Source organism: Diadema antillarum, unplaced genomic scaffold, assembly GCF_040938485.1.
Source record: "Diadema antillarum isolate AM-2024a unplaced genomic scaffold, OU_Dant_1.0 seq00000471_RagTag, whole genome shotgun sequence".
NCBI classification, from domain to species: domain Eukaryota; kingdom Metazoa; phylum Echinodermata; class Echinoidea; order Diadematoida; family Diadematidae; genus Diadema; species Diadema antillarum.
The window spans coordinates 255324-281804 of NW_027271439.1; the positions used below are offsets into that span (position 1 = coordinate 255324).

At 38.3% G+C, this 26481-nt stretch overlaps 2 protein-coding genes across 2 annotated transcripts in view; one reads left to right on the top strand and one right to left on the bottom strand.

The window, feature by feature from the left end:
- Positions 1-473: 473 nt before the first annotated feature.
- Positions 474-7112, bottom strand: LOC139733323 (leucine-rich repeat-containing protein 42-like). The gene is made up of 6 exons (XM_071644161.1): positions 6717-7112; positions 5457-5611; positions 3963-4081; positions 2950-3038; positions 1838-2048; positions 474-1066 (listed from the first exon to the last, which is right to left on the bottom strand). Exons 1-6 carry the CDS (start codon positions 7110-7112, stop codon positions 474-476), a joined length of 1563 nt encoding a protein of 520 aa, XP_071500262.1.
- A 5557-nt stretch (positions 7113-12669) lies between these two features.
- Positions 12670-26481, top strand: part of LOC139733324 (oxysterol-binding protein-related protein 9-like) — a 56188-nt gene continuing 42376 nt past the window's right edge. The window contains exons 1-2 of the mRNA XM_071644162.1: positions 12670-12806; positions 20027-20077. Coding sequence (XP_071500263.1) covers positions 12678-12806; positions 20027-20077 — 180 coding nt within the window. The 5' untranslated portion in view covers positions 12670-12677. The remainder of the gene's footprint in view (positions 12807-20026; positions 20078-26481) is intronic.

Sequence of the window (26481 nt, forward strand, 5' to 3'; positions counted from 1 at the left end):
TATGGAAAGAAGTGGATTATGGTCAGCTGAGAACCCGAAGGGAGCAATCCTGTTCTAAGATTCGAGCCTAAATCAAAATGAAACAATAAGATTTCATGAAATAAAAAGTTTATTTAATCAAAAGTAGTTAGATTTATCAGCATTGTTCCAAATATAGGGTAAAACAGAGCCCTTGTGGTTTAAATCTTCAGCATTTTACTGAAGAAAAAAAAATTGAAATTGACACCATATGTAGAGTATATCTACAACATGATACCAATAATTCAATACCCCACCCCTGGGGGGGGGGGGGGGATTCAGTAATATATAAGAAATATTATTGATTATAATATAAATTACATTATTGATTGATATCATCAATATGAACTGGAGGAATCTGATAATTTTTCTTACATCCATAACAGTAATGTCAGTCAATGTTTACAATTGTCTGCTCAGCCGCACACAAGTTTTCTTTTTTTGACATGCTATGGCTACCATTTGTCCATGTCCATGGCCCTAATAAGCTTTGAGCCAGCTCTCCCATGTTCTCTGTTGAATTGTTTGTCCCTGACACGAGCATCGAGATAACCCTGTAACAGGTCCTGGTCTTCAGGTCCCAGAGGGGGCCTATTGTCAGTCTCCTCACGAGTACTTCCCTGTCTCTTCCGTTTCTTCCTCAACTTGACCTTTGACCCTTTGCGCTGAAGCATCTGAGACTTCCAACCGTCTGCTTCCAGGTCAAGCGACCTTTGCGAATTATCTTCAGAAGGTGTGGTGCCAACCATTGGAGAGTGTCCCCTGAAATGTCGACTTAGGCGTGGCATTGAGTCAGACGTCATTCTTTGGCTCACCCCTGAAGTGACTGCCCCAGATTCCTTCGCAGGTTTCCCTCTTCCATGGGATAGTAGTGTCGGGGTCAAGGCACTATCTACTGAAGATATGGGACTATCATCCATGCATGAGCTCGCTCGTCTTCTTTCACTATCTTCATCATGATAGAGGCGGATTGCTGGAAAGGAGACGGCTGATATGACTGCTTTTGGTGCCACATCTAAAAATCCGAGCTGGTTACCAGTGGATGAATCTGAGAGAACAGGGTCAAAGGGTCAGATACACAGAAAATAGAGACAATTGGTCAGGAGCAGTACAACATTGTCATGCACACATACAGTAATTACTCTCTACCTATAGTGAAAGTAATTACTGAGAACAATTGCGTGAATATAACAGCAAACTGAAGACATGTTAGATGCAAACTGATGTACTCATCTAAGGAGACAAAAATAATTGTGCCAAATGAACGAAGTCACTCAAGCATAGGGCATCATTTTAAACATCACAAACAATGCTATTGCTACTTGTGTTATGGAAATTTTGTGCTGGTTTATCCTTTATAACTTACATCCTATCAAACTGAAATGAGAGAATAGGATTAAAGGTTTGTATTTTGTTTGACGACATAAAGTCGATTACAGGTTTATATCACAAGAACAGTGATGGCAGAGAAGACAAAAATAACAACGTAAATAACTTTTCATTTTGGAGAATACTCTTCAAGCCAGAAGTGCATCGAAACAGCAAAAGAAGAAACCGGTTTGAATACCAGCTATATGCAAGTGGGGCAGAACCATTTGCCAAGAATGGCTGTAGGGTTACACCAACTGGTGAGACTGGATGAATAAGAAGCCACTGCCAACGATACTGGCAGAGGTATCCATGGAACTACAAGGTACTGGAGGCAGATGGGTTAATGACTCTTTGCATGGACTAATGAGATGAATAAATACTTGAATGAGAATGTACGAATAAAGACTTCACAACATTCCAAAATCCATTGAATGTCAATATGGCTTACAGAACTTGCTTGTCCGTGGGTTCCTCTGAGGGAGCCGAAATCCCTGCCTGATCCTCGTACTTTTCTCCTTGATCCAGCTCTGGATTATCCCAGAAGCCCATCCAACATTTTCTACAGGATGGGAGAAGACATCAACGCCCTGCACTTTGGCCTCACCATCGTCTAGTTGAGACAGCCCCATGTCACGGTTCAGTTCCCTGATGCCGTGCTTCTGTGGAAATGTAGAGTAAAGGTTGTCAGACTTGGCAGAAAATTGTGTTGTGTTTAAGATCATTAGGTCGATTGAAGGTTTATCACAAGAACTACCAGACTTGTGATGGCAGAGAAGACAACAAAAATAACTTTTCATTTTGAAGAATACTCTTAATGGCAGAATGATAATGCAGTGTCAATCTAAAGCAAGAGTTTGAAGGTCAGAATTGTTTGAAAGGGAAAGTTATTGGGACAAGTGTATCAACATAAATGTATCTATGGAAGTTTGAATGTGTTTAGTGAAGTTTAAATAAGCTCAAGAAATATCCAGAAAATATTCTCAAAGGGCAACTTGTCATTGCAGTCTAAATTAGACATCAAGATATATACATATGACAATTGATGTGGCTACTACATATTCCTTGTTTCTTTTCTAAACAAAACATTTATCATATCACATATCCCAGAAGAAATCAACATCAGAATAAACCATTTTGGTACCGTAACTGTAAAAGTGGAAATTTTCTCGCAACCCGAAACTAGCGCGAAAATAAAAGCAAGCAAATATTTTTGCTTGCCATATGTTCCAGTAGTTGATGTCTTGATCCCGCGGAATAAAAAACATGCGAAACTCTTCTTACCCCGCCGAGCGCTAAAGATTAGTCGCGCGAAAATATCCACTTTTACAGCATGCCATATTTGTATGATGTTGCTTTACTCAATGTACATCTTGATAGTGAGAGCAAAATATCAAATTCTTTCATATTCTTAGGGCTTTTTCCTCCATTTCAACATTATCATGTAGTTCAGTGCGCAAAGTCCAAAGATCTTATCAGCCATTACAATGTTAAAACGGTGCCTTTATCAAGGGAAGGGATGAAACGGGCAAACCATGAGGTGGGAAACGGATGACAACATACAGAGAAGCAGCATCCAGTTACATCCAACGCACGGAGGTTGGTAAACACCCTGAGGTAGCGTATGATGCGTTCTGTGACGGCCGGATTACCTGAAGGCACAAGAGAGATTCATGATTTCAAAGAAAGAATCACAGGGGGTTAGGAAACCCCTTTGAACATATTTGGGTATGAGAAGTACAACATGCAACATGAAGGGCATGATTGTTGGCAGTTTTGGGATTGAGACTCTGCACAAATTTCTCCAACACAGTTTACATTTGGAAATAAAAGGTGTTTAAGCCTTAGTGTGATTGTTCGCTGGATGGCATACACACTGGCATTTTTTTCATTACAGACTGGCAGATGTCTGGGAAATAATTGTCAATGAACAGAGATTACCTAATATTACCCAAATCCCCATTATGTAACTTTGGCCTTCGTGTCAGACTGAGGCACATTGCTACACATGAGTTGGCTTGCAAACCTTCAACTAGGTCAAGTTGAATGGATTATTGAATGCTGATGAACAAGTTTGACAGGTTACGGAAACTTTCGGGACACAACAAGTTTTAAACTGTATATATATTTATCTAAAACATATGATGAACACTTATTCACTGCATGATTCTATAACTTACACAGGCTTTGCACAAGATTCTGCAGTTTTGCAATTTAAGCAAATGTGCTTTAAACAGTATCAACTCAACTCCATTCAATTCAATTCAATTCAATTCTATTCTATTCTATTTAACATCTCTTTAAAAGTTAATGACACCACAAACCATAACTACACACAAACAAGGGCATTGCCCCCCTCCCCCCACAAAAAAGAAAAGAAAAAACCCAAAACACTATAACCTAAAAATCAGCAAAATCTAATAAATGCATAATGGATACATTTTCTGCCAATATGATGATTCTCCAAAACATATTTTTCAACTTCAGAGTTTAATTACACGGTTAAGTAGAATGACAGATAAACCATCCATACAAAGTCAAGTTGTTCCTTTGCAACAGATATACACCTACCATACCTGAGAGGTCAAGGACTTGAAGTTCTCTTGGTCCATTGTTCATGAGACGGAGGGGCGTGGTCATTTTCTGCATCACATGATCACTCATTCCATTCCTACTGAGTCCAAGTCTCTGCAGACTACGTGATGAAAATAAATGCACATTCAGGGCAAGAACTGAAATACAACCAGATGAGCCACTCTCATGGCTTGTCTTGAATTGTGTCATACCATGTACTTTCATGTTAATTAGCTTGCCAATATTGGAGAATTTACCTCATAATTCTCATACTATTATTAGCACATTACTGGTGATATGCAAAGCACTGACGTATGGTGTAAAAAAAAAAAATGTTTTGTTGTTGTTGCTGTTGTTATTTTGTTTTGTTTTTGTTTTCAAAATACACCACAATGCCTGAACAGATAATGTGGCACTGTGAGAGTCACCTCATTTGTGTATTTCTCACACACTATCACATACTGTGGGCTCCCGTTAACATGAAGTCCTCAGGACTGGCTGTTATATTGAAATTTCGTTATACCTGAGCAAATAAACGATAAAAACATAAAGTAGATGATTTTGCCATCTGAATGTTTACTTTGTTGTTATAGAAATTTCGTTATAACAGTGTTTATTATAACAGGAGGGCACTGCATTCTGTAGTAATCTGTGGCTTGGGTGTTTGCCCTACTGTTTGGATTGCTCCTTGTTTGAACATAAAGTCAATGCAAAGTTGAAATAGGCCTGAAATGATGGCTTTGTAAATAGTCTTTTACTTTCTGGAATGCCAGCTTATGATAGGCTGATTCAACTGACTACATTTTGAAATCAGATAATGGGAATTGGGTTTCATGGATACAGTGGGTCTCATACCACCATTTCTAACATTGACATAAAACATATCAACATGGGATGGAAGCCTCCTGTAGATGTTCAAGGACAAGTCCACCTTCATATACATGAGGATTGAGAGAATGCAGCAATATCAGTATCATACATCAGTGAAAGTTTGAGGAAAATTGAACAATCTGTTCAAAAGTTACGATTTGGTGAAGTTTCAGGGCCGCAATCGTTGAATGAGAAGACCACTCCAGCTTGTGATGTCACATGCGTAAACGATGATATGGAATTAAAGAATAAAGACAGTTCAACATATTTTCACTTTTCTCGCATAATAATAGAGCATTTGACTTGCCTCTTTCAGAAGGCAGGAGGAATAATATTACCCTTAACATAAGTCAGTAGCGAGTTGAGGGAATGTGTATTTTAAAAAAAAAGAAGAAATTTTGTGAAATTCTCTTTATATTTTCCTTATCTTCACCATTCTATTCATGTGACTTCATACACTGCAGTAGTCTTCTCTTCCAGCAGTGACTGTCCAGAGACTTCAAAAATTCATAACTTTTGAACAGATTGTCCAATTTTCCTCAAACTTTCACTGATGCGTTCTACTGATATTGCTGCACTCTCTCAATCCTTGTGTATATGAAGGTGGACTTGTCCTTTAATTCTACCTAGGCATGTTCCCTAGATGAGGCCATATTTCATGCTCCTCTCCAAGACCGCATCCCGCCAGCTCCATCTCGGTCAGGTGGGAGAAGACCATCACCTCCTCCAGGTATTCCTCCAGCATCAGATGACTTCCCTCCATCGTCATGGATGACAACACCTTCATGAACAACATCAATATTTTCTGCCAAGGTTAAAGGCATTGGAGTTTCACTTAATACTGCCATTTTGGTGTTCAGAAGGATTTTTCTTCCAACTACATACCGGTAGATAAGAACTTCTGATGGACATTGAACATTAGGCTTCACGCTAAGGTAATTCTGCCTTGGTGCCACTGTCCTACTACATGATACTGAAAGTGCAATCGCTCTTTTCTTTAAAATGAAAATACAACTTTATTGCAATAAATTTTCAGTTCACAACTAGAAATGTCCATTGCAGTGCAATGTGATTGTATCCCCCGGCACTAGCAGCAGCTTTTGCTCCATCTTCATGTTTGAGCGAGGGACAAAGATCCCCTCTAATGTTGAATATTGTGAAGACTAGGCACAGCTTCACAAAACAATATTTATGCATAGATTAGAGTATAATGCATTTGTATACAAAATTCAAAAGTACAATGTACTATCTGAAGATATGTCACCCGCATGCAGAGTGGCTACAGGATAGCCGCTAATGCTCCAGTCACACTATAGTTGCTCACACAATGCTCTGCCTCTGGTGTTGCATCGTAAAAAGTGTAATTTTTTGACCCTACAAAAGACGGAACACTGGGAGCAGCACATTCAAAATCTATAGGCTTGAGGTATACGATCATGATAAACCTCCATACCATATTTGAACAAAATCCATTAACAAATGTAGCCTATGGAGTACGCACAAACCATCCATCAACAATATGACCTTTAACCCTATAATAGAATGGAGTCATTCATATTACTGTCAGGATTCATTAAATTTGGCAACAAATATGACAAACGCCAGACAACTTCAGAAGCAATATGAAGGACAAACGAGTGCAGAAAAAAGGGCCACAAATGATTCTGTACGTATACAAAGTTCAAATCAATTAATTAAAATTCTCCTTTTTTATCTATAAGCCTTCTGACTAGCAAATATCATGCAAAGTATTTGATCTACCAATCTAGTTTCAGAAATGACTGCACTACCAAAGGCTCTACCAAAGGGTCATCCCAGATAAAGACTTTAACATACAGACATAATCTAATCGAGGGTCCAATAGCCAATCCCAGTTTCAAACTTACCTCACAACCATAAGCTTCCACAAACAGCTTCAGACCCTGCAGTCGGTGGTGCTTGCTGAGGAAGATGGCCTGCTCTTCTGCGGCTTGAAAGAGCTGCTTGCCAACAATGTCTGGAAAACCGACCAGTGACTCCACTCTTTCCAGACGTCGGGCCACAAAGTTGATGGTCTGCTCAAAGAGTGACCGGGGACTAAAGCAGGTTTGACCAACAGCGTAGCTCTCGACAAGTACAAATGGAGATATTTGTGGCAGCATTGAATCAAGGTCTCCATGACCGTAGCGGGATGAACCATCAAGCCCAGGAGGAGATCGCAACTTGCCATTCTCATGGACATAAAAGATACCTGGTTCATTGAAGGCTTCGACAGCCTCCGACGGAAAGGGTTCAAAGGCCATCTTGGACAGTCTATCTTGTGCTCACTTCGTTTTCTTCACTTGCCATCTCTGTCAGACCAAAAGTATATGGAGCAAGAAACATAAGACAGATAAAAGAATGAAAATTAGTTCATGAGGATCAAATAATTGCACTTAAGTAGAAGATAGCACATATTTGGAGCTACTAAAGAATGATCTACTGATTTTATGCTGGGTTGATGCTCATATTCCCATAATAAAAATAATTCTGGCAAGAATTCCATAAAATTAAAATGCACCCCCTGCTAAAATTGAAAAAGTAAATAATCAAGTCATATGCATATTAATATGATTAAATTTAGGTGCTTTAGGGTTATAGGGTGAGAGTTTAGGATTACCGGTATAGCATAGGGTTAGAGTTAGAGCAACATTGATGTCAGTGTCCTAGGGTAACGCTGACCCTGCCCCTGGAGTTCTACAACCAACTTATGGGGGGGGGGGGGGGGGGGTAACCCCGGGGCACTCCTGAAGTACACAGTAATTCGCGTTCGGGCTGGTCGCAGTGGGGGGGGGGGGGGGGGGGGGGGAGGGTTACATATGGAACTCTTTCCCTTTCTTTCAAGAATATTATAAGTGATGGGATTGGCGCTAGTGACTAGTGACACTAGTGTACTTTCTCACCTCCTTGACATAATTACCCGGTATGATCTTTTATTAACTCATAGTCTTAAAGGGACTGTACAGTACTGGTTGAGGTGGGGATTTATGTTTTGAACATTCCTAAGTGAGATAATGAAAAGCCTCTTATGAAATATGAAAGAGCATGTAATTTTAAGAAGGTTTCAATGTTTATTTGATGAAAATTGGTTTTCAAATGGCCGAGATGTCCAAAAAAGTGCTAATGATAAAAGGCGACATGCCACAACTTTATTAGGATCTCTTTGTTTCACTTTGTTTTTGGATATCTCAGCCATTTCAAAACCGATTTTCATCGAATAAACTTTTGATACCCCTTAGAACTGCATGCTCTTTGACATCTCATAGAGTGGTTTCTGAATATCTCGCAAAACGTTAAAAGCTAAATCCTCACCTCGACCAGAACTGTACACACCCTTTCACAACATGCACAAACGCACTCTAAATATCCAACACACTCCACTCTGTGTGTGACTGTGAGACCCACTATACACTAATCACTACTGTAGTTAGTACGCAGTACCAGGTCCAGGATCTACATACAGGGGAAACTCGGTATAACGAACACTGATATAACGAGATATCGGTTATTACGAGGAAATTTTCCCGGTCCCAAATTTCCTTCCACACAAGTCTATGTAAAATGATACTCTTATAGCGAGATCGGCTATAACGAAATAACTGCTATAACGAGATAAATTTTGTGATTTCCAAACAAAGAAAAACATAGCCAATCAAACCTGATATAGCGAGGTAAAGCAAAATGTCTTCGGGTATAGCTTTACTTCGCCTGTGCTATCATGTTCCGAGATTGTAAAGCTCGATGCGCCAAAAACTGTCTTGTACACACATATTTTCTTCAGATCACTCTACAGCTAGCACCGCATGTTGTACGTGTATATGTGTGTGTGGGCGCACTGATACACGCAGAAAATGTGGTGGGATGGCCGCATACATGACATCATCATGACGTTTAGGAAGTGTGAGGCAATCTGATGCTGTGATTGGCTTTCTACGTAGGGAATTCCCCATCTTCACACACACGCAGTCATAATGTATATAGAATGTGTCACACACACACACAGCATTGTGCAGACCATATTCAAGCTTTCCACACACAACACACACCCATACCGTAACCACAAACCAATCCACAGACGATCTTCACACAATTGCAAGCTATATAGATTTACAAATTCAAACACCTACAATTGATAAGAAAAACATTCTTGATATCGGATTTCATTGGCGAAAAAACATCTTCTTACCCATAAAGGTGAGTAATTACCTCACACTGACACACATTACCAAGTTACAATGTATCAGTATTGATTGAAAGATGATGGGTAGTCCCACAAGTGCAAATTAATGTCTTTATGTTATGCTTTCTTTTAGGCCAAGTAAAAAAAGAAAGTAGTTTCTCGTCCGGGTTTTTTGAGCAAGGCGATGAGGGAGGTCCTTACTATTTGATATCTTACTATTTTTTCAAGGATCGTCAAAATGAAAGTAACATGTGTTTCTCGTCCGGTAATTCTGAGAAAGGTAACGAGAGAGGGCTTTACAATTTTCTATATTCAATTTATGAAATGAAATATCACTCTGGTAGCTGTGTTATGAAAGTGTACGTCTTGCCTGCACTCTGTGCATTTTCAAACAAATAGATATATGTGCCATACTTGAAATGAAACTTCATGCATGCAGAAATCCATTTGCTTTTTCTTTCCACTACAGATGTCAAGGGAACATGACCATCTCAATACTGGTATTTAGTGTTGTAATGGCTTTTCTGATACCACTGTACTTGCAATTCTGATGTATTGTGCTATTAATTGAAACAGGTATGAAACATGTCTTTCAACAAAATGTACGACTGAAATAAATTCCATGATATTCAAAACACTGCTTTATTTATTGGTGATTGTGACTTTTTGTGTCCACACAGCTGGTATGTATATCTGCAGTTCTTCAGGACAATTGTAGCACATTCAACTGGAAACTGGCTTGTACAATTGCAGATGGATGTCAAAATGATACTGATATGGCATTCTAGCATTAAACGTTTAAAGATGTTTCTTCATGTTCTAAAAAGACATTTGATAATTACTCATTATTCGGATGATGAATGATTGTATAACAGTACACTATACAGATGATACCACTCACGGCTGTGTCCGTGAATTTACATCGTGAAGAAAAGTATCCCGCAGAAATACGAGACAAACCAGAATCCGTGGAAAAGTTATTTATTTTGTAGATACACCCATTTAATAATTCTACATTTGCTGGAAAAGCGCATTCATTTTCTCTTCAAAGAGAATGTATCGCCGTGACAGACCAGGGGATGGGGACCCTGGACAGCTACAAAACACGCACACTTTGCCGATATACGGTGCGGCACGGCCACTGCACTGGCACCAGGGAGGTGTGGACCTCCCTGCTGGCACCGGTACCTTCCGATACTGCACACACATGCACATAGTCACAATGACATGAAAATGTATACAAACTCGATACCGTACAATCCTAACAAGCATTTGTACAGTACAATTCATCCGCTTAAAATATCACAAACGGGGAAAAATACGAACAACGCGCGAAATATGCGTGGAATATCAGCGATTGTTCGCAAAAATGTTGCCGCTATCGCGTTCACGACGTACCGAGTGCGCTGTACATCACAGCCCTGTAGGCCGGCCCGCCGCGCCGCCCATCGTCCAACTACAGTGCAGTTCGACGCTTTGTGGGTCATTCCTTCTTGCCGATCGGCCGAGCTCGCAGTGTGAAATGCATGCGTTATTACATACGCACTACACACAGAAGCTACAGCTGTACTACAGTCTACAGCTAAGTAGAGTTTGTTTGTTTGTTTGTTTGTTTTATTTCCGTCATAAACATACATACAGATATAAAAGACAACATATGAGGTACAGGGAAAATGATACATCATGCATAGAAATGAAGCATACATACATAGCAAATGAATAATGTGAAACATCATCGATATACCAAAAAAAAAAAAAAATGAGGAAATAGAATGTACAGTATATAGGATTATATAGAGAGATAACGGCTGGATAGCCCATAATCAGCTGCACTTTTCTGGTGCCGCTGGTCTTCCATGGGGACCAGTTATAAAGGGTTGTGGAAAAGAAAAAAAAAGAGTAGAAGATTACATAATTATATAAATACAACATTATAATACATTTGTAGTCTCATGAAAACTTATAATGCAATAATCATACAAAATCTCAGGGCAAAGTACGCTTTATTGAAAAGTGTAGATACATTTCTCGTGTATCAGACAAAAGTATATATATATATATATATATATATATGTTTACGCAGATGAAATTAAACCAATTCAAAAAGGGACCGTTTAAAATCCTTCAGTGACTTGCAGTCACGGACAGCATGAGGAAGGCTGTTATATAGTTTGGCTCCCCTGTAGAAAAATGCACGTTTGCAGAAGTTTGTCCGAGGTTTTGGAAGGCTGAGGCTATAGTACCGAAATTGGTAGGGTTTGGGGGAATAAAATATATTTTCGTGTAAATAGGTAGGTGTTAAATCATTCAAAATCTTGAAAATCATTACTCCGACATGAAATTTTTGACGGGATTTTAACGTTTCCCACTGTAATATATCATGTATTGACCTGACAGAAAAATGTAATTTAGGATTGACCTTCAGAATAATTCTTCCTGCTCTATTTTGCAGTTTTTGCAATTGATTTATATGTTTTTCACAAGAAGACTCCCAAATAACATTTGCATAATCCAAATGAGGAAGAATAACATTGCGATATATCAAATTCAAAAAATTTCTGTTTATGAAATATGTCAAACGACGAAAGAAGGAAATCATACGGCCTACTTTTTCACACAGATAATTTACATGAACGTCCCATTTGAGTTCATCATCAATGTACAATCCTAAATACTTCAAACTTTTAACCTGATTAATTTCATATCCTTTTATACTTAAATCCAAACTATTATATCTTTTCAACATATATCGATTACCAATTAACATACTCACAGTTTTATCATAATTAATTTTCAATTAGAGGACGCAAAGGCGTAAAAATTAGAAATAAGACGTCACGATTGGTAGGTGAATTGTCGATCTTTTTTTTTTTTTCGGCGGCCGAAACAATAGTAAATATCAAAAAAGTCGATGCGGCAACTGAAAATCGATGCGGGCGGGGAGCGGGTTGGGACGAGAATTATGAATTTCTTGGTATTTTCAACGCCATTTTGAAAATAGTAAATAGTAAAAAAATCGATGCGGCGGCCAAAATCGATGCGCGCGAGGACGAGAAACTGGTTTCTTTTTTTACTTGGCCTTATGCCTACTGATATAACGAGATATCGGCTATAACGAGGAAAACCACTCGGTCCCGACCATCTCGTTATATCGAGTTTCCACTGTACTAACGAACGTTAGTAGACGATTAAATTTACTCGATTAGTTCACACTAACGTTACAGCACAGTCCACAAGAAGTTAACCTTAGCTGGTACGCCTCGGTTTCTTGCCGATGTTATCATTGCCGATGTTATCATATCCACTATGGGAAAGACTTCCATATGTGTGAAAGTGGGTTAAAAAAATATGCCACTTACCGGAATTGGGAAAGCCCATAAATAACATAGGCAGGTGAACACAACTCGTGAGTGTACACTGTCGTACTCCCACGTATTCGACCTGTGTGTGGGGCTGTGTGCTGTCAGTGTCAGCATTATTTTTGATCGCGCGGCGAGGGAATCTCCCTTCCAAATTTGCCGCACTAAATGTGTATGCTGACACTAGATGGCGCACTTGATGTTACAGTCAAGTCGAGCTAGGGCTCGATTGATAGCATGCGATGCATACTGATCCGATCTCCGAAGCCATTTGCGTTTCACTTTCCAACATGTCGTCGGCCAGACCAAACGCCACCGGCCTCGAAGGCCCGCTGAGCAAATGGACGAACGTCATGAAAGGATGGCAATATCGCTGGTTTGTCCTAGACCAGCAAACTGGCCTCTTGTCATATTACACAGTAAGTTCAGTCTGCAGTGTAAATTTGTCGTTTCGTTAACGATAACACTAACACTACTAACAGCAAGAGAGGGTTCTGTTGCACCCCAGCCGCCAGTCAATCGTTGCATTCACTTTTTACATCAGAAATCTACTGACACTTTCTTGCTAACCTGTACCGTATACGGTATAGTGTTGTGAGTGGAGTCACTGACTAGACAACTCAGTGAGAATGTGTCTCGAAGTGAGCCTGTAAACTGTAAAGTGTAATTCCACATTCCCCAGTGTGAGGTGTGTGATGCTAATTTACTACAATACAAAGTCAGAAACGAACGCTTGTGCAAAGGTGTGGAGTGGGTACTGTGAAGAATGAACACGCAATGAAGATTTAAACCAAACTGGGATTAGTAAAATTAATCTAACGTTAGTTTGAGCATGTCGAGCAGTCGAGAGTCCAAAATTATACCAGTGTGGTGTGGTATGAAAACTAACGTTAGGATCTAGGGAAAGAGTTCCTTATGTCCCCCCCCCCCCCCCCCCCCAACTAGTTTGCGCAAAATGGATAGATTGCTATTTTTTTTTTACTAATAATGGACTAAATAAAGGTTATGCCATTTATGGGAAGACTTCCCATAACCTTTATTCAGTTTATTATTAGTAAGGGGGAATGGTGATTTGTTTATTTTGTGCAAGTTGGTGGGGGGGGGGGGGGGGGGGGGGGGGGACATAAGGAACTCTTTCCAGATCTAGAAAGTGAACGAGAAATTCAATCAGTTGTCAAGTCACAAACATTGAACCTTGACTGGATAATCCCTGCAGCATGCAGCAGCTTGTGGAAAACTAAACTTGGATGGACTGTGCGATGGCGACACTGGCTGACAGTGCTTTTTTTAGTAGAGTACTTTCACTATTTGATTCAGTGAAACATTTTTGTGGTGCTAATGTACTTGCATATATCTCAAGTTCCACCAAACCAAATTGCACCAAAATCGTAGGATATACTCAATGCCATGGTTCATTTCTTCCAATCACTCACTTAAATTCAAACCAAATTGGTCATCGAAAAGTGTCAAAATCAACGTCAACTTTCGTGACGTTCCTCAAAAACAGAATCGTTCTTCGTGAATGATCATGCTATACACTGCCAGCACAATCTGAAGCTGAAGTTAGCTGTCTGACACTATGCGACTGGACTCAATGCGGAAACTAAAAATCAATGTGCAATGATTATGGCAAGTCGCGGTTATTGAGGAGAAATGCATGCGTCTGTGTGTCTGTCTGTATATATGCATAGTCTTGTGCAATCTAGGAATGGCATTTCTCATCTGACATAATTGAACTTGTCCTAAGTCATTTTGTACATGTAATTTTTGCTCCCAGTCACTTTAATTTCTGATAGAGTTGTCACATGTATAATATTGGGCAGCTATCTTCAGTTTCAGATTGTGCAAGCATATAATGCCGCAATTGCTCGCAAAGAATGAGTTGTTTTGAGTGATGTTGCAAAAGTCAATGTTGAAATCTCCTCACACACACACCCCCCCCCCCCCCTTCCCATTGCTAAACTCCATGAAGGCTGTAATCAGCTAGATTTCTCTTGGCTTGTTATGCATCAGATTCACTTTGATTTCTACATAGCAATGTAAGTGAAAGCAAACAGATTGGATGAAGTTTCACACAGTCAGACATGAAATGTAAACGTCTTTAGGCTTAATTAAATTGTGAGTATGAGCGCCTTGAGCACCTTTGAATTGATATGTTGGCATTATAAATATCTAGATATCATTGTTATTATTAGACTTTAATCATTTTACTGATTAAGAGTGATAGTGCTCTCCTTTATCTAGATGAGGTCATGTGACACCACCTCATAAATTTGCATGCCTATGTGGTATATGAATGTAGCTTGTACATTCTGAGCTGAGGTATGGATTGGATGATCATACGTAAGGATGTGTGAGGTTTGATTTCTTCTTTTGTCTTTAATGATAAATTCAAACATTGTTGAGGTATAACATAACCTATTTTTACCCCTCTCTGCTGGGGCCCTTGGGTATGATGGGGATGGTATCATGCTATCAAAGCTCATTACAGTGTGTACTATACTCCTGCTTTGGAAATATTAATTTTCTCTCAGGGTATACTCACATATGGCATGATATGGGCTTAAAATACTGTTTGAAATGATAACCCCACAGGTATTACCCAACACACTATTAGAAGGAATTTGTTTCCGAACTAGTATAGGACTTGTGTTCAGTAAATTATTGAAATATTCAATGCATTATAACATCTTTCCAATCTGTGTGGCTCAATCAAAGTAAACTTAATTCTTCATCTTGAAGAGATGATCCCCTTTAATAGCAGCTTTCATACAATGTACATGTAGTAACCTCAAGTGGGAGAGTAGGTGCAGTAACATTCATTAGTATGAATAGAAATAAGAATGACAGTGCCAGAATGTAAGAGTTGGGTAGTATGTTTACAGTGTAAGCAAACATGATACTCGGTACCATCACTGTAATTGGAATTGTATGTTTTTGTAATTTAATCTTTCCATTTTTTGAGCGCAAAGGGACATTATCACTTTGTGTTATGCACTACATTGTATAAGCACTGTCAATTATTGTTAATATTACTATGCAAGTAAAAATCCATGATACCATGGTTATAGCATTTCAGTTCCTGTTGGGGGAGAATGCATCTGTCACAGACTTGTGAAACGTAGCAATGTTAGGATTTGGTAGAGCATGCATTGTAGGATAGATGATTCCAAGACCATATTGACTGTAGATGGAAAGGAAATTATATGGGTTGATTTGTGGCTTCTGATATCTGAGGTCATGTTCATGTCTGCCAATGTATGGTGCAGGGGTGATGAGGGTGGTACCGGTGTAGCAATAAGCCAGTTCGGGGTTCCACTTCGAGCATAAGCAGAAAAGGGTCATCTGTAATAGCAGAGCATGCTGGTTTTTAAATTCACTGAGATACATTGTAAGCACCTGTAATGTAATGATTATGCAAGTGATCCTTGTGTTATAAGTGGTGCTTGCAAGCACATCCACCTGACAGCAAAAGCGGTATCTGACAATATCAATAGGCGTTTTCACATCAGCCCGATGTTTCGAAATAGCACGCTATTTTTCTGACTTGGGACATTAAAAAATATCTCGAGCTTGGATTTTTATCGGGCTGATGTGAAAACGCTGATTAGAAAGGGATTGTTAATACAGTGATTCAGTGCAAAGTAATGAAGTGGATGCTTTCCAAAATGCCAATGGAGGGATCATTCTGGTCACCTGGTCTACGCAAGTTCATCTTTTATTTGAACATGACTGATGAATTCCATAAATTGTTACGTTGGGCAAGCTTACAGTACACATATGCCTTCTGTTGCTTGAAACTAGTGGAGTGCCTAATCAATTGAGAAAGAAGAAAGGTCAATTTTACCCATGTGCCCATGAGCTATTAAACCCTGAACTGGCTTATTATGTTGTAATGGACATAGAACGTGGTGCATTGTGTTTAAACATAGGAAGAGATGGTGAATGCTCTTTCCACAAGGTTTCACTTTCTGTGTCAGAATGATACATCAACAGTTATACTGTCAAGGTTTGATTTATCCTTGCAGGAGAGTAGACATTGAAACAGATTTGGTCATATTCAAAACACCAGCATAAAGACATTCTTTTAAATCTTAAATCTACCAATGTAATTAGGATTTTCAAAAGTTTTAAATTCCAACCATTCCTAGGCTTTGAAAATTGGATTATACACATTGTAGGTAAGTTTCAATGTCAAACCTGTGGATATTTTGTCAAATGCCTGGAATCTTGCTTAACCCTTCAGCAACTCTAGATTCTGTACATAACGGCCAATGATTCCCTGGAAGGTACAGCAATATATTGCTCTCATTTTGACAACTTTCTAAATGATGTGCAACATTGTAAAATAGCTTATTACGTGATTATCATTTTTTTGTCTATAAGTTGTGTTTATGAAAGCCTATAATAAGACTGTGCCAAGGGAATGTGATGTATCACAGAAGTGATTCTGACATTTTGTGGACGTTTAACCTCTTTCAAATTATAATTATTTATATTCTCTTTTAAATAAAAAAAATGGTAAAGCATACAACTATTAAAAAGAAACAGTAGGGTGGTTTCAGGCCTTTTAATAGGGAGTAATATGATGGGCAATTTTAGTAATGGGTTAACAACCAAGTCCGTTTTGCAGTTTTCACAAATTTAGTCGCCTCTAATTATCAGCTTTTAAATCAGATGATGTGGTGAGGGATCACATTTTATAATTCTATTACAGTCAAACAGAGGGCAGTTATACTGTGTAGTCTAGCTTTTCAGTGATCCCTTCAGTTTGCATCTTCCGACAGCTGAACAGTTGAGAAGACAGTTCCTCTCATGCTTGTGCATGGAGAGCAGGTGTTTGCAGTAACCATGTTTGTGGAAACAGGGGACAGCGTTGACATTGATGCAGTGTTGTTTGCAAATAGGATGGCCTGCCTTCAAGGCAATGACGTAGACATAGGAAATTTGGATTGATACTGAACATCAAAATCTCATTAAAGTCTGTCAAAAGATTTGAAGTGCAGTTATGATTCTGTAAAATGTGTGTGTACTATTTTTATGTCTAAAAAATTATAATGATAGTGATGACATTAATGATGATATACTGGAGTGATAGAAATCTTTATCATTATCATTATGTTAAGATGTTAATGGTAAGAAGAAGATAAAAAGATTTGAAAAGAAGATTTGAGAATGAGTGCCATACATAATGAACGTAGACCAAGCTTCGTATATCCATATTTCTAAGTAAAGGCATCTGCAAACAGTGACATTAGATGTTGAGATTACAGTTCATATGACATCATCGTCTGATCATGAAAAGAAATATTAGAAATGGTCCAGTAGTAAATATGGATTGTTTAAAGGCTACATTAAAGTTGTAAAGTATCAATTGTACTACGATGCTGTGTGAACAATAGCAGATGACATCAGAGGAGATATAGAGATTGCCAAGGCAGGCTATTCCAAAGTGTGAAGTGTGTGGCAGCAGAGATAAGGTATTTCAAGATTTCTAAGTGTGCATTTAGGCTGAACTTTTTGGGGGTCATAATCAGGCTTTTGAAATGAGTTTCATTCAAAACATGTTGCATTCCGTCTCAGTTTGATATGAACAGCTTTTCAAAACACTGGTTCAAAATGCACAGAAGTGTGTATTTATGACCGGCAATTCTCAGTATTCATATCTAATGGGGAAGCATACATGTAAATACAAAATAACATCAAGGCATTTCTTCTGACGTCATTTTTAACACCTTTCCAGTTCACATGAAATAGACGTGCTGAACAGCTTGCTTCAATTGGGGTTTATCGTTTTTGTGTTTGTGAAATCAACTGTTTTTTTAGCTAAAAAATTAGCATCTGCCGTTAACCGCGCCATGGATCAGCATTTCAAAATGCTGATTCTGTCTCATAATGTTTACGAATTGAGCATATGTACGCACCTTACCACACGCTGTTCCAAAGTGTGAAGTACAGGGGGTTGCTATCTGTACCAGACATAATCACATAATTTGAAGTTAAAATAAACATTTCTTCCATGAGCTACGAAATGTATTTGAGTAATCATGATTTGATAACTATCTGTCAAAATCAATATCGAAGTTCATGACAAAACTGCTGGATGTTGTTTGCATACACAACCAGTGCAAAGATCCATGTGTGATGTTCTCATGCAGTGTTTCTTTTTTCTGGATGATTCATTTAGGGGAGTCATCAACAATATGTTAAATGGATTTCTGGAATGTAATTCCCCATATCTAAAACTCTATAGTTCTTCTGTTGTTGTTGTTCTCCTTTTTCTCCAAAATCAAGAGACCGTACAAGTAATTGTTGTCTGTTTTTTTCTCAGGGTGACTGTAAAATAGTCATCAAAACGATTGTTAACATTGATGAATAGCTCTAGGAGAGAGATAGAGGTACATTTGTATCTTAGGAGGAGAAAATGATATCATGCGTGCAGGCTTGAGCCTCATTTTAGGCTTCTGTTTGATTCCTGAAATGAAAACAGCTTTAGAAAGCCTTTATCCTAGTTCACACTGAACACTAAACGTGTCGAGTTACGCCCATTCTACCAGAGGGCTCCAATCTACCACCTTGCCAAGTGTTCAAAGTTCATTGCATGTGTTTCAGTTGTTATCCATAATACACCACGAGGTAGAGTTGAATCAACTTTGAAAAGCTAAGTGTTCTTAGGAACTCTACTTATGAATATGTACAGTGAATTTCAAAAGTTTTTAGACAGACACCATTTGAAGAATTGCAGACTGGTATCACTTTTCAAGTCAACAAGTGGAGCATCTAGCCACAATATGGCACTTGTCAATGCAAATCGTTAGGCAAAAGTGGGCATTTCGATGAACTTGCAGTGAATTTGTACGGGTAGACAGACATAAGGAGTGGAGACTGGTATCGAAGTTATGAAATATTTACTGTTCATCACATATCTTCCAGTTGTGAACCACACAACATATGGCACTTGACTTGTGAAGGCAAGTCAACTTGCAAAGCTGGGTGCTCCAAGTAGCTCAAGATGAATTTCTTGAGTGTGTGAAGAAAGAGACTTGAAGGAAGGCAGAACTGGTGTCTTCACCATCTGAGTTGTAAAGTGCTAATAGTTATTGCACTTCTTTCAGCTATCTGGAGTATTTTAATGTAAAGACAAATGAAAGAAAATTTATAAAGCTACACATTTAACCCCTTGATTGTCATTTAGCTGAATTTGCCGTGAATTTTCTTCTGTATTGTTGTTGTTTTGTTAATTGATCAGCATTCAGTAAGCCATCCAAACTTTACCTAGTTGTAGATCAGCAAGCCCCCTCATGTGTTGCGATAGTGTCATTCATACGGGCAAAATAACGGGATGTCGACCAGGATCCAGATGCTGAAGTTGTTTTGTTTTGTTTTGTTTTGTGGGGTTTTTTTGCGGCTGTTTAGATGGACGGAAATTTGCCGCTAAATGCCAATTACAATTTCATGTATAGAGCATTCAAACGATATCAAGAAGGAACCAGGGATTTAGACTATGAGGAGATGCATTAAAAATCATTTATAAATGGACATGGAGACACTACACAGCCATGCAAGACTTGTTTTTGATTTGAGACAATGAAGTACATTTACCAGTTATTGGCTTTCATTTGTTTCCTTTTCTCCACAGTCCAAAGACAAGATGATGAGAGGATCAAGACGAGGTTGTGTTCGTCTCAGGGTGAGTTCATTCTTTTCTCTCTATTAATATTTTGTTTTAAACGCTGATGTAGAGCAATAGTTGAACAAACTAACTTGTGTATTTGATGAATTTTGCAGTTCAGTAGACAGGTCAGTAGGTTGTCTTATATTCCATTTACTTTTTATTTCCCTCTTGAATGCTAGATTTGATTACCGAGATCAGTTGATACCGAATAAACAAATAAGTAAATGAATAAATAATGAATAAAAGTAAAAAGATTTCCTCTTAGAGTTGATTGCGATGATGAAAAAAAAACACCCTGAAACCAAATGAATGCAGTTAAAACAACAGGCAAGTTTAAATATAAGCATAATCATACAAAGAGAAACAAGATTATGAACTGTTATTTATTTTTTGCTCATTAATCGTGTATTTGGTTTGGTTCTCATTCATGTGACCATAATGGCTGTGAAGCATTTTATACATCTTATTTTGTTATCCATGGATGCAAAAACTGTCAGAGAAGCCTACAGTATAGTATTTTAAGAACTAAAAAAGTTCAAAGAAGTCAGCAGGAACATTTTTGACCCATTCCACCAACTTTTATGATTTGTACGGTCATGATGTGTGTGCAAAATTAATGCAAAAGAGGTATTTCACGTCAAGTCTCTGTTTGAAGACTGCACTGGAATTATAGACATTGTAATGCTGTACATTTTATGCTACATATGTACACATTACAAACATTGTTTTGTATAGGATGCCTACATGCACATACAGTCAGACAATGGCATTTGATGTACAAAAAAAGGCCATTTGCTGTATACTGAAAATTGAGGATGTTTGACATAGATTGTACGTGCTATGGTCACTAGAGGGCGGCATAGTGCTTTCTTGTAAACAGTGTGTCTATGGAGCTGCCTCCCCCATAGTGATGTATGTCGGTACATGGTATGCTATCTGATTGGATGTACACAATCACACATCTGCCCTCCCTTGACACTTTAATAGATAGACAATGCCACAATGTATGTCATTTCAATTGATGAGGAACGTGATGAGTTCACAGGTTCCTAACAATCCGTAAAGGAACATAAGAGTTTGGTCTCAAAATAAGTTAATTTGATATATTGCCATTCAAACTGCTGAAGAACACAGAAATTATAAAACATGTTAGTACTTCAAATCCTAATTTCAAGAAAATTCTTTGTTTTGTTACAGATGAGGTATCACTGGAAAGGTTTTGTTTTACTCTATCTGATCATGGACTTTAACATGATTTAAAATGGTACCTAGCCCCTCCCCCTTTTGTGGCAATCAAACTCCTTATATCCACACACAACAACTACATTAAAACATATAGACATTTTGGATAAGATCACTTAGAAGTTCTGGCAGCATCAACCTCTACTGAATTGTGAAGAAAACAGTAAATTTCTGGCTATTTTGTTTGCATAGGGTTTAATCATAGAAAAAAAAACCGATAGTGTAATTCTTCTTTTTTTTTTTATTGATTTATACTCACAGAATAGGTGATAACAGGAATAAAGAATGATTTTTTTTGTTGTAAAATACATCTAGGCCAAGCACAGAAACAGTATTTTCACACACCTGCACACTATGACACACACACACACATACACACACACAAAGCCGTGATACAGCCATTGATTAGTCAGCTTCATATTATCGTGTTTGAGGCCTTCAACCTATTAAATACACAAATGGATTTTGTTAATTTCATAAATATATAACTATATTTTTTTTGGGGGGGGGGGATGCATAAATGGATTTTTATTTCATTGATTTCATATTCATATATAATTTTTTTTTTTCTGTCTCGGGCAATTACATGTAGAATAACGGAGGGAGGTTGATATTTTACAACCTGTAGAAGAATAGAGTTAGTAGTTTCTGGTCTATAAACTTATTTTTAGGCTCTCATAATCATTCATTTTGTTGACCCTGTAACTTTTCTCTTAGCTGCCAAGAGCTGGCCTTACCGAGTAAAGTAAAGAGAAAGAGAGAGAAAAAACAAGTAAGAGAGGGGGTGGGGAGGGTGGAGATAAGGGGTGAGTTACTGTACATTTTAGGTAGAGAAGTTTACTGCAGCAATATTCTGATTTGAGTTGATTTTGTATTCAATCTGTTGACGGTGTATTTGTGCTTTCACACTGGGGGAAATCGGATTGGGGGATTTGCACAAAGCCTGTATTGGGCCTGTAATGTTACATGTGCATTGTGGCGTGGTGTGATGGGAGTCTGTATTGGCAGTGCTGTTTGTAAAAGGTCGTCATACATGAAGGCTCCAACAAAAAGCTTTGAAGCTATAGCAGCCAGCAGTAGACCTCATCAATGCACAGAGCTGACATGTGCTTTCTATCCTGTTTAATACCGCAGTGACCCATTTATTGCTGGATGTCAGCCCCTTTAATAGCTCGGGGCATCTTGTTTCCGTTGGGAGAGATTCCTTTCCACATCCGTTGGGAAAAGGATATTCTGAAAAATGTTTTTCTGCTGGTGAAAAGTTGCAAGACAATGTGTTCTATTCTCCTGCACTCTTTGTGATACTATGGATAGCCACGTGTGCATGCTTTAATATTGAAGACCTCATCAAGTCTTTGTCAGTCAGTCAGACCAGCACAGCTGCCGTCCGTCATCTTTGTCTGCCGTTTCAGCTTGATTTCTACAATGTGATGTAGTGTTGGTCTGTAGGGACAGTAAAGAGGGAAATGGCCGAATGGCCATCCTCAAGGATTCTTGCTTTGGATCTGCGCTCTGATGATGTGTGGATTTTTGTGAGGTCAACTTCTGTGTTCCAGAGGAGTTACTCTTCACAGCCTGTGCAGTGGAGTTTAAAATGACTTCTTTTGCCTTATTAGAGGCTGGATGGAACTTTCAAAGTGTATCATCTTCAGTGTGAACAGGGTGCTTTGTTTTTAAATGTGTAACCCTTTGACAGATGCACTGTTTTAGATTGGAAAACTCATCTTCATTGTTGGGGTTCATCACCTATTATCAGAACCAGAGCACCGCACAGCCTGCTTGTCAGTGCATTGTTCCATGATCTATGGTTTTTACTCTAGAAAAACAACCAATCAAGAAAAATTATTCAAAGTTTTAGAAATTTACCGCATGGTGTCTGTGAATGCGTGCAGAGGAAAGTGCCTACCAGTATCCTGGAGCAGCGACAGTAACAAGAGCGTTTGTGTGTGCTCGATTTGAGAGCCAAGTGTTTTGTCTATGCTGGTGTGTGCTTCCTAGTGATATTACACCCAGCAGGAGTGTAGGGTGCCCTCCTTTCCACGGCAAATTAATGCAATCTTTATGGTGCAGTATTTAGCAAATGGCTTTCCTGCGTAATATGATCTGTCAGGATGGATCTTTATTGGGTGCCAGGTGTGACTGTGAGTATCACCATCGTGCAAATAAGTCTCCTGAGCTTTCAATGACTCCACCGATTACTAAAAAATTAAAATATTTTCTTTAATACTCTGACTGCATTTTTGATATGGTGCAATATAGGTACTTTGTATGTGTGGTGGAAATCAATGCTGTTGAATATGATTCATCTGCATGTTACACATGTACCTAATTCAAGTGTCCTTGCCTGACAGACATTGTGTAGCAATCAAGAGTAATGTTGGACAGCTGAAACTGAATAAAGAAATTTTAGGAAATCTAGGAAAAGAATGTGAAAGAAACCGACAAAAACTGGCCTGCTAACAGGTGGTTTATCAACTAAAAGCTAGAAAAGAGGTTGCTATAAATTTTTTTTTTTTTTTCTGCTTTAATTCCATGAACACCTTTGTAGCCTTTCTGGCATAGCACACGTGAGGAACAAATAAAAGCTCACTAGAATCACAGGAAGGACAAAGAGAAAATGAATGATTTGAAGTATATTAGCCATTATTGCAACATACACATGTATCAAATGATCTACTGGTCAGTGATTGGTCATAATGTAGTCATGTGACTAATGCAGTGAGTATCTAAAATTGTTATTTCAAGCAGTGAGGTCGCATCAGGTTATGGTAATTCCAAGAATTTGACAAGCTCCCGACAGGGCTGAAATGAAATAATGCACATTGTAAGACCATTATAGAAATACATATTGCCTTGTCAATCATTATGATATTAGAAACATTTGACAGTCCTTTTTAAATTGGATGTTTTAACCCTCAAGACAATCCCCCCCCCCCCCCCCCCCCCCCCCAGTGGTGCACACTTCAGGGAAAATCTAATCTCTCGGAGAAAATAGAATCTAGCAGGGTTGTCAAACGTTAATTACACAGTAAAAGGCAATATCTGTTTCATATTGTCTGTCACTACCTGGGCAAAATATCTTCAGTTTGTAAAGGGGAGTACAACAAAGTGAGAAGTGTTACATAAATTGCAGAAAAAAGCATTACTGTACGTATGTACTGGTAGTCATTACCTTCCTCATTCTGCTCCTCTTTTTCATAAATTTAATACTTTGAATATATTTGATTTGTATACTTATAATACCGCTGTTTTGGGATTTTATCATTTCAAAGATATGTTACCTCGTAATATTTCATGTATGTTTTGCACTAATAATGAAATTCATAAATACAATACACGAAATTGCAATAGATTTCATATGTGGGTAGTAAAAACAAATCTGGTTTCAAACTCTGTACGTCACCAATTTCCATTAATCTGGTATTCGATTCCTAGAGATATTTGTTCACGCAATAGCCTGTCATTCTTTAAGAAATTTTTGAAAATACACCTTCTAGCAAATCACACATAGTGAATCTATCATATCATTTGTCTTATAATTTTGTTTTGTTTTGTTATGTTATGTTTTGTTGTATTTGTTGGTTTTCTGTCCATGTCTACACTTTGTACCTTAAAACTCAATTATTTTGTGTGTACTCGTACATAAGGGAACTTACTTTACAAGGCCTTTTTGGCTTTATTCAAGTTCTCTTTTCATTTTCACAGACCCATATATATGTAAATGATTGGTGTTCTGTATTGTAAAATGCAATACTGTTGTATTGTTTTATGAGAAAATGAGATGAATAAACGAATTGAATTGAATTGTACAGCAGTCACCAGAGATACTGCAGCATAAACTTTTGTCATCATTGTGACAAATGTGGAAAGGATTGTTTTCCAAGTACAGAATCCCCTGATTTTGCAAGTTGTATTTCAAAATGGAACGAAAGTGGAATTAAGACAGTTTTACATATGTACTGTACAAATGTAACATAAACAATACCGGTAACTATAATGGAAGTAATACAGATGTCCCATTCATTAGCATAACCAGTTTCAAGTGCCTACTGAATATCTCGTCAGATATAAATTTAAAAACTTCAAATCAATTTCAGCAATAACTTTTTTCTATATTTGTGCAGGTTACTTCTGTTTTTGATCCAATCTTTAACAATTGTGCCATGCAGTTGAATATCTCATTGACATTGTTTTTGCTTGTTGACCTTTAAGCCCGTGACGCTGAATGAAGGCAGTTTTATTCATAATCATCTACCTGTAAGAGTTAGCATGCTTGTCCAAACAGTAGGTAGACCTTGGTAAATCCCTGATCCATGTCAAGGAGTTCATGTCAACATATGGAAGGGGAATAGGAGTGTCTGAATTTCATTGGTAGGAGGCTTCCAACTGGTGTTGTAATGATCCCCATAGATTATAGATCTTCAGTTGAACCTCTCGTATCCGGACAAGTCGGAACCGGGGCTCATCCGGATAAGGGATTTGGCCGGATACGGGAGACTCAATACTTTATACATGTACATATACATACACATGTACTGATGTAGCCCATTGTAGTACCACATGTAGTAGTGTGTATACTGCAACCTTTTCATTGTTACATTTGGGGATGTTTGGGGATGTTAAAATGTCTGAAGGTAAGCAGTTTGGAAGGAAATTTGATGTAATGTATGTTAATCATGTTGGAAGTAATATGTAATTCATGTGTGTTTGTGTAGGAGTTCTCAAGGAGTTGGGAATCCCCCTTTCCTCCCGTAATTATTTAAAAAAAAGCACGGCGAGTTTGCGTCCGTATAATAGAGAGATCCGGATAAAGGGGGGCCGGATAAGAGAGGTTCAACTGTATATGAAGTTTACTAAATTGTGTGCAAAGGCACTACAGATGTCAGAACATACACTTGTACAAAGGTATGGCATGAAAGGATAGTTTGTAATGAATGAACACATGGGCACATGCATACACACTGACACATCAAGTAGTGTAGGCACACTACATTCACAGAAATCCACAATGGCTCATGCAAATGAAAGATAATGCATTCAAACCAAACCAGGATAGTTATCCTACGTGTATTTTGCATTTATGACAAAAAATCTGACCTTGAGTTCTGTTTACTCTTTTTCGCTGCCTTAAAGGAGTTGTATAGTTTTAGTTTAAAGACCTGACTTTGAGCTTCTAA